This window comes from Lonchura striata, chromosome 10, assembly GCF_046129695.1.
Source record: "Lonchura striata isolate bLonStr1 chromosome 10, bLonStr1.mat, whole genome shotgun sequence".
Taxonomy (NCBI): Eukaryota; Metazoa; Chordata; class Aves; order Passeriformes; family Estrildidae; genus Lonchura; species Lonchura striata.
The window spans coordinates 25,839,593-25,852,313 of record NC_134612.1 but is presented as its reverse complement, the minus strand read 5'-3'; the positions used below and the strand labels follow the sequence as shown (position 1 = coordinate 25,852,313).

The 12,721-nt window shown below is 42.7% G+C and overlaps 1 protein-coding gene across 1 annotated transcript in view; it reads left to right on the top strand.

The window, feature by feature from the left end:
* LOC110476133 (uncharacterized) overlaps positions 1-12,721 on the top strand; it is a 124,291-nt gene that overhangs the window by 18,173 nt on the left and 93,397 nt on the right. Inside the window, exon 5 of the mRNA XM_077785752.1 lies at positions 8,005-8,175. Coding sequence (XP_077641878.1) covers positions 8,005-8,175 — 171 coding nt within the window. The remainder of the gene's footprint in view (positions 1-8,004; positions 8,176-12,721) is intronic.

The window sequence follows — 12,721 nt, the reverse complement described above, 5'->3', positions numbered from 1 at the left end:
CAGGACACAAATATTACAGAGTCTTTAAGCTCAGACTGTCACTGGGGCCTCAATCTTGGAGGTTTTATGATCCCAAAACCTGAATTATTGGGTTTGTCCCAGCCAGACAGAGGAGCAGTGTTTACCTGTAATTAATCTGAGCTGAGGCACAGGGGAAGTGGAAAATCTCAACCTGAAAATCTCTCCTGTCCGTCCCTTAACGTTTTACCATAATATCAGAGGTGTTGTCAAATTTACAACAAATAATTGCCAGGGTCGTGATTCCATCTGGAAAATGACTTGGAGCCTTTTCCCTGGCTCTGGGATCCATCCAGGGCAGATGCAGAGGCACTAATGCCTGCACAGGCAGGGAGGAATAACCTGGGCTGCTTGTCCAGAGTCCTGCTGCAAAGCTGCACCTTTGTTTTTTCAAATAGATTCCAGCTGTTTGGAGAAGGGAGCAACTCCATGTGCTTGTAAGAATTAATTGCAAGGTCTGATGGATCTGCTTGCTCATAGAATATGGGGCTCGTTTGTTCCTGTAGAATTCAAGTTTTCTTTTTTTTTTTTTTTTTTTTTTTGTTTTGTTTTTTTTTTTTTTTTTTTTTTTTTTTGTTTTTTGAGAAAATACAAAATGTCTTTCCTCCAGGATTGCAGCATTTAAACTTTCATTCAACCCATTTTTTTTTCCTGGTTGCTTTTCCTCAGCCTAAGCAGGGACAGTTCTGGGGTTTGGCTGGGAGAGGAAGGAATTTGGTGTCTTTGAAATGGGCAACTGTTGTGCTTTTGCCTCACCTCGTGCTTTAAAACTCTTTGTATGACCAGAGGACAAATTGGGTATTCTCAACTCAATTGAGCCTTTTTTTGTTTTGTTTTCAGATTATTGGAATAATACTTACTTCCCTTATCAGCCTTAATTTCATTTTATATGGAAGTTTTTATCTAATGTACCTGCAGCTGGGTATTGCACTCTTTTTTTTTTTTTAGGAGTGTGTGGCATTTTTGCCCTTGAATTCCACAACTGCTTTGATGAGAAAGGACAAGGAATGGGAGAGGCTTTTGGCTGTTTGTTTAATAGGACAATATACCAGTTTCTCTATTAACTTTGGTTTCTTTATTATTTTATTCCCTAAAGATTATTAGAATTAGATTCCAGATTTTTTTCTGCTCAGTCATGATGTGGCTACAGGAATATAGGTTTAGAAAAAAGTCCTGCTTTGGAACATTCTGAGAAGATGTGAGGGAAATTCATGTCAGGTAAAACCAGATGGGTTCTTGTCTGATGATCTTAATTTGAGGTTGAAGTTTAGGAAGGAGTCTTTAAGCAGATTGATAAAGAAATAAATGGTTTATCTCCCTGCTTGGGTGGCAGCAGTTTAATCCATGATTTAGTTCTCGGATAACACTCGGTAAAGTCTATTTTTGGTTTTGGTTTGGAATTAAATGTTCACTGAGGTGCTCCTGCAGCTGGCAGAACCTGGTGGGCTTCTCTCCCATGGCCCATTCCTCTGTGCCTGGATTCCATGGGATGGAGGGAATGGTGCCTGGATTCCATGGGATGGAGGCAGGGAATGGTGCCTGGAGTCCATGGGATGAGCAGGGAGCTGTGCCTGGATTCCATGGGATGGAGGGAATGGTGCCTGGATTCCATGGGATGGAGGCAGGGAATGGTGCCTGGATTCCATGGGATGATCAGGGAATGGTGCCTGGATTCCATGGGATGAGCAGGGAATGGTGCCTGGATTCCATGGGATGCAGGGAATGGTGCCTGGATTCCATGGGATGCAGGGAATGGTGCCTGGATTCCATGGGATGCAGGGAATGGTGCCTGGATTCCATGGGATGCAGGTTCTGGGCACAGCACTGTGGCCCCAAGGCTCATTTAGGGCTCTCGATGTCTTTGGGGCTGGTTCTCCTCCTCCCAGCTGATCTCCTGTGGGTTTTCCAGGGCTGGATCCTTCCCAAGGACTCCTTGTAGGATAACCAAGGCTTTGTGGCAGAGGAGGCACCTTCTTCATCCCCCTTGGAATCTGGAGCAGGAGGTTCTCCAGGAATGTGGGGAGCTCGGGGTGTGCCAAGGCAGCACATCCATGTCCCATCCCTGGGTTCTGCTCTCCGTGCTGCTTCTCCAGTGACTCCATCTCCTCAAAATTACAGTTGTGGGAATTTCACCTCCTCAGATGTTTGATAGTTTAGTGCCCATGATTTAAAAGGGAATGATTTAAAAGGGAATTTAAATCCCTTTAAATTGGGGAAATTTAAAGTGGGGAATTGCTGGGCTGACTTGGTGCTGGTGTTTGGCAAATCCATCTCCTCAGTTCTGCATTTGGCATAATTTGCCACACAAGGATAACAGCAAGGAAATCCTTCCTCTCCCAGCCAAATCCTGGAGCTGTCACTGCTTAGGCTGAGGAAAAGGCAACCAGGAAAAAATGGGCTGAGTGAACATTTAAATGGTACAATCCTGGGGGAAAGACATTTTCCATCATCTCCAAAAAAGTTGCTGTTGTCCCAGTTCTTTTTATTTTACTTCTCTCTGGCAGTGTGGGTGATAATTTTTAAATCTTAAATATTCCCTTATTTTGAAATATCTTTTGTCACTTACTGCCTGTCCAAACTGCTGGTTTGAAACAACTTTTTCCTCTTAGCATCAGTCTCATTTCAGGTTCAAACTCTTGACTCTGCTGCTGTCTACTTTTGTTATCACTCCTTATATTGAACAGTAAATTAAAAAAAATTACTATTATCATACCTGTATCTATATTTAACTTTCCCAAAGACATGCATTTTAAAATTGCAATCTAATAATGACCTGCAATATTTAATAGAGGCAGCTACCTTTACGTTATATATACCTCTTTAATAATTCCTGCAGTCTGAACGACTGCAATTGATACCTGAAATTATTTTGCCTTACCAACGACTCGTACTGTGATTTATTTATTTTTTTTTTTCCCTAGTGGTGAAGTTGAGTTAAACAAGGAACTTTCTCTTAATATGCTTTGAAAGAGAACATGGCATTTTGCTGCAATTACTTGTGTGTTTGCACTCTGGCTTTATTGCCAGTCTGAGCAGGCAGGCTTGATGCAGCGCAGTTGTTCCATTGTTCTGGCCCAGCCCTTGGATTTATGGCTGAAGTATTAAAGAGCCCTGAATTTGTTGGCTTTTGTTTGTGCCCATTGAGCTAAAAAGAATCTAATAAGGCTTGTGTCAGGTGAGAGATGCTTAGAAGAATTCCAGGAGAGAAGTTGACATCTCTGCACCGTTCTTTGGAGTGGGGGGTGCTGTTTGCCAAGAAAAAAAAAAAGATTATTTTTGCAAAAATTGGTCTTTCCTGGAAGAGCTCAAAGAGAAGAAAACAAACCCTGTCTTGGTTTTGGGCTCTAATTCCTCCTTCCATTTAAAAAAGTCTCTCCTTTGCAGTTGTAACCTTTTGAAGAGATTAGATTGGACCTCTAAGATAGAGTTCAGCACTTTAGTGCAATATAATTGGGGAAATACTAAACGCCACTGACCTCATTTCCTTTAGAACAATGAGAATTAATAGTTGCACGTTTTATTAGGCTGATATTCCAGATGTAGTGTACATTTAATTAAGTGTAGTTTCCTTTTGGTTATGGTATGTGGCTCTGCTTTTTGTCGCAAATTCTTTCTAGTTTTACAGTTTTCCACATGTTTTCTTTCACCATTTATGATTTTTTCAAAGCGGGGCTATAAGGATTTAAATCACTTTAGCATGCAGCAAAACAGTTCCCATTCAAACAATAAACGCCATTTTAAAAAGCCTTTAGATCTTCTGTCACTTCATAAATATAAATGTATAAAAACATTATGCAGTTGTAGTGCCCACCTGCTAATTAAATGCAGATTTCCTCAAACTTGTTTTAAAATCCGCTTATTTGTTTCAACTCGGTCTCTGCTCAGAATACATATGGCCCTTGTGAAACTAATTATGCTTATGGAGCAGCTGTTAAATTTAGTGCAACTAATTTTATCCAATATTTTACATTTTAATTGATTACCTGTGAAGAAATTAGCAAATTAACACTTATTGTGCAGTAACTGAATGGGCTTTTATGGAGACTTTCAGTTTTTACAAGCGGCCCGTGGAATAAAGCCATTTCTTAGGGTTTGAGATGAGGAAGTTATTGGTGAGCCTTGATTATCTGGTGTGAGAATTTAGGGATCCCGAGTGATGCCAAGCATCTGTGTGTTCTGCAACTTAGACATGAAAAGCAGATTGGAAAGTAATGGCTTTTCACAGAATTTTGGGAACATATGGGCTTATCTGGATCTAAGAACCCTTTGAAGATCTTTGAACTTGACTAAATGACTTAACCTTTGGCATGGTGGGTGGGTGTTTTGGGTGTCGTTTGGGGGGAAGGGGATCCATGCTGGAAATCTCCTCTACAGCTTCTTTTTTTTTTTTTTTTTCTTCTGGTAGTTCCATAATTTGAACATTTGGGGTCTTGCTTTAATAGGACTAATTGTGATTCTTGTCATTTTTCAACAGCAGATAAAATAGAAAATTTGTCTGCTCTGCCAGATATGTGGTCTTTTGTTGTGGTTCGGTGATGAGCTGGGGACGCAGATGGAGCTTTTGGGACCTCCATTTCAGGAAGTTTTATCTAGATTTCCTGTCCTGTAGATCTTGCAAGATACTTGAATAGGAATTAAGGAACAGTAGAGAGAGACTCTTGCCAAGGCCATGGAGGGATGGGACGAGTGGGAATGGCCTGAAGCTGATGGAGGGAGGTTTAGATGGGATGCTGGAAGGAATCCATCCCTGTGAGCGTGTGGGACACTGGGTGCCCAGGGAGGGATGGCAGGGACACCTTCCACTATCCCAGGGAGCTCCAATCCTGCCCCTGGACACTTCCAGGGATGGGGAGATTCCATGCAATAACTAATTTTTAAAAGCTGTTTCCTATATATAAATGTCACCTGCCACCAGTTCTGCACAGAGGTGGGAATGAGCAGAAATCCAGGGACTGAACATCCAGCCTGCCTCAGCTGAATTTTATTTGCACCTGCAAAAGGTAGAAGTGAACTCCAGTTCAGATTTGAGCTGAGAAACTGAAGTTCTTTAGCAATAAATATTTTAGATTCCTGTTGCTCCTGGTGGGAGAACTGTGCCATTAAGTGAGGAGAGGCCCTGCATCGATTAAAGGTGATTTGTGTTGCTACAGGGCTGTGTTTGTTCTGTTGTTTGGGGTTTATTTTCTGTTGTGGACTCACCTGCAGAGTTCTGAGAAGCCAACGTTACTGGGAATAGTGGGTTTAGGGCAGTGCTCTGTAAATATGTGATGATGTAAAAGTAGTGTCTCTGTGCCAAACAAAAATTAGATTTAATATCCAGAATTCCCTTTCAAGTCAAAACTTCCTCTGCCTGAGGAGTAAGGATGGGTGGATGGACACTTTCACATTTGTGATGACATGCTAAAAATCCATTTTGAGCCAGCAAATGTTCTCCAGTTAAGAATACAGCAGTGCAGTGGTAATTTGATCTATTTATTAGTGTTAATAGAGTGACCAGGATGGGAGAGCTGCTGTTGGAAGGTACCAGCTGCTGAAACAGGAACCCAGCCCTGACCTCTGGAGCTGCTCCTGGCAGGAACAGGGACCTGAACTCCCATGTGCTGGACAAGTTCCAGAAATGTAATTTATAGCCTCATCCAGATGGAGGATTTTCTTTTGCTTAGTCTATTGTTGAGTTTTATTGAGCAGTTGTTGTTTCATAAAAGGAGGGATTTTTGTCTGTGTGATTTGGTTTTTAAAGGCCTTGGCAGTTTTGCCCTCCGAGAGGTGCTAAAAGAAACTTTTTATACTGTTTTAAAAATTCCCCATTTCCCTCACTACTTAATGGAACTTTTCCATGAGGTACCATCAGAACTGTCATGGGAATCATGGAATTGTAGAATCATGGGATGGGTTGGGAAGGACCTTAAAGCCCATCTCATTCCAGCCCTGCCCTGGGAAGGGACAATTCCAAAGTCCAGGGTGCTCAGGTAGAAGAAACCAAGGAAAACTTGACCTGATTTTTCTCAAATATTCCTTGTCTACTCAGGTAGCATTGATGCATGAAAAATTATTAAATACAGCTTAGAAAATCCTCTACCAGAAATTCAGGAATAATGAAATAATTTTGGACATACAAAGAGCCAGCCCTAATACTTCTTGATCTTTTTTTCCATTTTGTTAATGGATGAATCCTGCCTTGTGTGTTTTAAGTTATTTTGCATCTCTTTTCAGAGCAGGAGCCATGTTTTCTTTTTCACTTATTTTGCTAAATTGTCAGTTTCAAGGTATTAAACTGTGAAATGTGCTACATTATTAGATCTATTTATTAAATTTATTGAAATTAAATAATAAAATATAACTATAAAATCCAAAATTATAAAAACCTTAAATTGTATTTTAAATAATCTAAGTTTATATCAATTCAGGATATTTGGAAGGTGGGGTATACAACAAGGCTGAGGTGCAGTGCTGGTGAGAAATGGCTGACAGGTTGTTCTGATGGTGAAATTTTGTAACTGTGAAAGTAGGGCAGTGAGATCACAGAGATTTTCACTCTAGACCTTTAAAGCATTTTAAAAAGTGTTTGGATTCAGGGCTGAGTAGCCAAAAGTTTCCAAAACCTGGAGATGAAACCCTTGGTAGCAGACGGGGCCTGCTGATGTCAGATGTTTGACTTCACCCACTGTTTTTTGGAGAAAATACCTGGATGTCTCTGCAGAGGAAGGCAGAGGAATTGGTGGTGTTTTGTTGGACTAATTTGGTATTTTACACTTTGGGGATCCTTTCTGTCTGCCTAGAAGCAGCCCCTTCTTTCTCTAGTGAAGGAGAACCTTCCTTCACTATCTGGCTGCTTCTCACAAGAGTTTTGGTTAGGGTTTGGGTTAGTGACAACCATGAATCAACCCCAGCAGAGGCAGGAGAAGGAAGCAGGACCCGGCAGTGAGGGTCTGTTCCAACCTGGTGGGTCTGGTTCAGGGGTTCCATGTGGTGGAAAAGTCTCTCCTCCAAGCCTCCTTCCAAAGAAAACTCTGCAGCCTCTTGTTGTTGGGTCTCAAGGCAGTTCATTGCAAGTTATCTAAAAGATTTTCTCCTGAAGCTGCTGTGGTTTGCTCACAGCTCAGGCAGAGGCACACACACCCTGACATCCTCTCTGACTCCTTCTCCTCTTCTTCTTCCTCGTCTTCTTCTCTCCCGCCAGGGGCTGCTGCTCTCTTTTATATGGTACATTACGTGTTACATGTTCACAGTTTTCCCCAATGCCTATTACCTATATTAAATGGTGCTTTTCTATCTTTTATATGGTACATTACGTGTTACATGGTTACAGTTTTTCCCAATGCCTATTACCTATATTAAATGGTGCTTTTCTATCTTTTATATGGTACATTACGTGTTACATGTTTACAGTTTTTCCCCAATGCCTATTACCTATATTAAATGGTGATTTTCTATCTTTTATATGGTACATTACGTGTTACATGGTTACAGTTTTTCCCAATGCCTATTACCTATATTAAATGGTGATTTTCTATCTTTTATATGGTACATTGCGTGTTACATGGTTACAGTTTTTCCCAATGCCTATTACCTATATTAAATGGTGATTTTCTACTCTAAACCAATCCATAAATGCCAATGTCATCAAGAACATGGAGGTAAGGAAGAAAAAAGAGGAGGAACAGGACCAGCCTACATTCCTCTATCTTAGAACTTCTGTCCCCCATGTACAAAGTAAAAACCCCCCTGTACATGTGTTAAAACCCCCTTGTACAATACTAAATAATTCTTCTCTCTACTTTGTGACTACTTCTACTGTAATATCTAAACTTTTGTGACTTCTTGTTCTTCCTGCAAGGTTGGTAACTCATCCCATGGCTCAAACCCAAAATCACAGCTGTTTGCAGCTGTGCCAGGGTCTCAAATGCTTCTGAGCACGGCCTGGAACCTCCAAAAATGTTGGAGGGACATTTGGAGTTCTGACTTCTGTGCTTGTGCCCCGCGCAGGTCGCGCTCGCGGGCCCGGCAGCGATCCTACAGCCGCAGCAGCGAGCGGTCCGGCCAGCGGAGAACGCCCAGCGCCTCCCGGGAGCGCCGCAGGGGCCGCGACAAGGACAAGGCCAAGGACAAGGACAAGGGCAGAGGGAAGGAGAAGGAGGCTCACGGCACCAAGGCCGGGTGAGTGAAACGGGAAATGACGCGCCTGGAGCGAAGGCGGGCGGCAGCGCCGTGTCCTTATCGCTGTGCGGGGACCCAGCACGTCCCCCGGGCTGCCCTGGCTGTCCCCAGAGCCTGGCACCAAGTCAAAAACACCTGTGGCTTCCATTTTACCCATGGAAAAAAGCTGCCAACTCTGTGTGAGGAATTACAAACCACAAGGGTTTGAGTAGTGTGGTATTTGTACTAACACAGGGTGGAAAAGTAGAATTTTGGGGCTTTATAGAATGGGGTTCAAGGGGACAAGATAGAGGATTTGGGCGTGTCCTGACTTTCTTCTCCTTCTCCTTACCCTCCGTGTCTTGCTGTGCTGGTGACACTTTTCTGTTGGTTTAAGGTAGGGACACGCTGTCCAGCATAAATGACAGATAATTGGCACGTTATTGTAAATATAGTCACATAATTTCTGATATAAAATGTAAACGCTGCCCGAGGTGAGGCACAGAACGCCACGGCCGAGCTGCTGGCCAGAGCTCAGCAGGGCAGAGAGAGAATGGTGACACTTTTCTGTTGGTTTAAGGTAGGGACACACTGCCCAACATAAATTATCAATATTGGCACATTATTGTAAACATGACACAGGTGGTTTTTGGTGTAAAATGCAAACACCGCCCTGAGGACAGACAGAATGCCATGGCCATGCTGGACAGAGCTCAGCAGGGCAGAGAGAGAATGTTCTAGAGAAGGGAAAATAAACAACCTTGAGAAGCTGATCCTGCACATTCAGAACTCTTCTTTGGCCACGTGGGTTTGAAAATGAGGATTTTTACACTCTTGGGGTCACCCACCCCCCAAGATTGCTGTAGTGATTTGACCTTATCTTAAATTGTATTTTATATAAACTAAGTTTGTATCAGTTCAGAATGTTTGAAAGGTGGGGTGTTATTAGAATATTATTCAGAATATTCAGAGTATTTGGAGGGTGGGATTTGTAGGATTCTACAGTTCTGTGGCAACATTTTGCACTAAGTAATGGTTTAATTTTCCACCCTTTTCCCCTGGCTTGGTTTCAGGTGGTTTAAAGAGCTTTCTGCAATTTGTTAATATAAACAGTCTTCCCATATGCAATAGCCATAATTTAGGGGAAAAATGGGGAATATTGGAAAGGATGAGGGCTTCTTGCTAAGAGAAGATAGGTTTCACTGTTCACACACACCTACACCTCCTCCCGGTGGCAGAAGTTCCTCCTGGGCTTTGGCTGAGGCTCACAAATGCAGCTTCAGCAGAAGCCTTGCTCTGGGTGAACCTGCTCTCAGTCCAGTTTCTGCTTGGAATAACTTGGGTTTGATGACAAATTGCAGGAAAGGCAGTGTAATTTTTTTACATTTTATGTAATTTAAATAATTCCCTCTGCTTTATGTATTATGCTCTTGTGCAGCCTTTCCTGGGCTATTTGTCTTTTCCCTCTTTGTCTGATCCCTTCCAAAAAAAAAAAACCACTGAGGTGTCACTTCATGACTTTCACTTGGGTGGATTCCTGCTGAAAAATGCTCCTGGGGAATTTCTAGGGCAGCACCTTCCACCCACATGTGGGCTTCTGTTGGCTTCTGGAATTTTTCCTTCATTCTCTGTGGCAGCAGGAAAATTCCTGGTTAAGTTGGATCCAATTTGGACACTCCAAGCAGATTAATTTCTGGACCCAGAGTCTAGAAAGTCTCATTATTGTACAGAGCTCTTCCAAAACTTCCAGCATCAGGGACTCTGTAGTGGAAACAATCCTGTGGCCTCAGGATTTGAGCCTCAAAGGCACCTCAAGGACCAGGTCTGGTTCCCAGTTTAAATTCATGGCTGTTTGCAATGTATTTATTCAAAATAGCTGCTTTGGAGCTGTAATGAAGATCAGCCTGAAGCCAGACTGTAAGAAGAAGGGACATAAATTCTCAGGTGCTGCTTGACTTTATAGTTTAACTTTGCATAAAAGGAGGTATTTCAGCTTGGCAGCACTGCAGCTTCTCTGAGAGATGTTGTATATTTGGGGCTTTACTGCTCCTCTAAAGGACAGAATCAAAATGCATTTTTTTCACTAATTAAGCAGCAAATTTGTTTGTGGCTCTTGTAAACCCTAATGATGATTTTTCTGTCTTTGGCTTGGCTGTGTTTGTAGATGTGAGGGGGAAAGGTCTGTGCTTGAGGTTTTTTTTGGGCAGTTTTAGATTGTTTCAAGGGAGATCTTGTCACAGTAAACATCTCAAGAGAAATTTCAAAAGTAAAAAACTAAAATTATTTTTTAAAAATCGCATTCTGGGCATTGTCCTTTGGCATTCCCCGTTTCAGTGATGATTCTCTAACATTGAACACAGAATTTCTGGAGTGCTGGAGAAGCTCCAGCTGTTCATGAGATGGGCTGTGAAACAGCTCAGCCCTTCTCTTATACCCTGAGATGCTCTAAGGGATGTTCCACTTATCCAGCCCTTCTGGAGGGAAATCCTGCAGCAGCTGCTGGGAATGTGGGCTGGGAGTTCCCTCCACTCCCAAATCTCATGCAACATCTACATGCAGGAAGCCTGTCCAGGTCTGCAGAAGTGAGGGGTTTTACAGTACTACCATGTTTTCCCACTGTTTTTTGTACTAATCAAAGCATTACATTCATCTTTTATTTATGCTTTTTGAAATTCGCTTGTTTTAAAACAACCTGCATGCATGTCTTCATTGACCTGGTTGGGTGTGCTGTTGAATTTTGATGTTTCAAGTCTTGATCAGCTTCAAAACATGCAAATTCTGTTGTTCTGAGATGCGTTTTTATAAGGCTCCTTGCTAATTGTTAAATTGGAGGGAGAAAGCTACTAAAAGCTTGTTAGTTTAAAATACCTTTTTCTAGATTTATGGGTCTCATCGTTGCTTGTGTACTAGTGGAATTTTGGATTACTTCTCCGAGTGATTTTGACAATTTTTAATGGAATAAATTAAGAGCAGCTCCTCAGTTCTTAAGAGAAGTGGTGAACCATTAATCAAACCTGACCACTGCTTTAATTGCTGATCCTTAATAAGGTTATTGATACATTTGGGCATTAATGGTTTCACAGCTTCCTAAATATTTGAGAAATCCCAGAATCCTGGAATGGTTTGGGCTGGACAGACCTTAAATCCCATCTTACTCCAGCTCCTGCCATGGGCAGGGCCACCTTCCATGGACCAGGTTGCTCCAGGTGGTCCTGGACACTGGAGATCCCCTGGGCACCCTGTGCCAGCCCCTTCCCAGGGAGCAATTCCTTCCCAAAATCCCATCCATCCCTTCCCCCTGGCAGTTCCCTGTGTCCTGTCAGTATTACAGAGCTGAGGAGTTTGTTGTTCAAACACAATCCCCATTTTTCCTTTGAAGTTTCCCTGAGGTCCCCCTGTCTGGGGACCTTTTTCCAGGGGCATTTCCCCACACCCCTTGGAGCTGGATCCATGCCCAGTGCCCATGGATGGCACGTGGTGACTGATGGCTGTTGATGAGATTTTTGCTGTTTGGAGAAAACCTCAGGAGTAAAGTGGGAATATTGGACTTTTCTGAGTCAGACTCTCCTGGAACTTGGCACAGGATTATTTTTCCCCTCCCTTCTTCCCAGCTGGTGCAGTAGGAAGTCACTGATGGTAATTGGCCCTGATTTGCATATAGGTGATGGAGTTGTGTGGGGCAGAGCACCCCAGAACTCCTCGGGAGCTGTGCTGGGATCAAAGCTGCTGTCTGGCACGGAGCTGGGGGTGCTGCTTGCATTAAACATTCATCACCCTCCCAGCCTGCCAGCAGGAATTCTGGGCTGGGCTGATGTGTTTTCATGCAAAATTTATTGGGGAAGACGAGGGTTGTAAAGAGAGATCTCGTTGCCTTTCAGCAGCAGCAGAGGGGGAACGCTTGATTGGGAGGGGAGATTCCTCTGGCACGTTTGGGGCCTGGGTTACACCAGGAGCTGAAGGGTTGGGAAAGCTGCTTTTGTCTCTCCAAGACCTTTTCCTCAAAATCTTACCTGCCAAAATCCATTTCTCAAGGAGCAGAAACTTGCAAATACAAATTGATGTCCAGGGTGCTACAATGCTTGTTTAATTTGCACTGCTCAGGTGCATTCAGGAGTTCTTGTTGGTTGCTTGAATTCTCTTTGGAGTTTATATTTTCCCCAGAAGCCTCTTTGAAATAGAATACATTGTGTTTAGTTTGTAGCCCAGGAGTCCAAAAGGAAACTATATTAATTTTGGAAGTTTTGATCCCAAATATAATAAATAAGGATTGCTGCTGGGCTGGAACCTTGCATGCCATGATTCAACCTTGATCAAATTCTTGTTTTTGAATTGTAAGCATCCTAGAGGAGGTGCTTCCAGGAAAATGGAAATGGGCTGGTGGGAATTGCAGAATCTGGCCAAAAATCCATCTTAAACATGGACATTCCTAGAAAAGCTGGAGAACTTCTTTAAAATCTGTTTAAAATTAGCAGCTGCATTTTGAATGCTGAAACCAAACTTGGACTCCAAGTGGGTTTTCCAGGATCTTTAGGATGTACTGCCATGGCAAGGGAGTCACTTATCCACA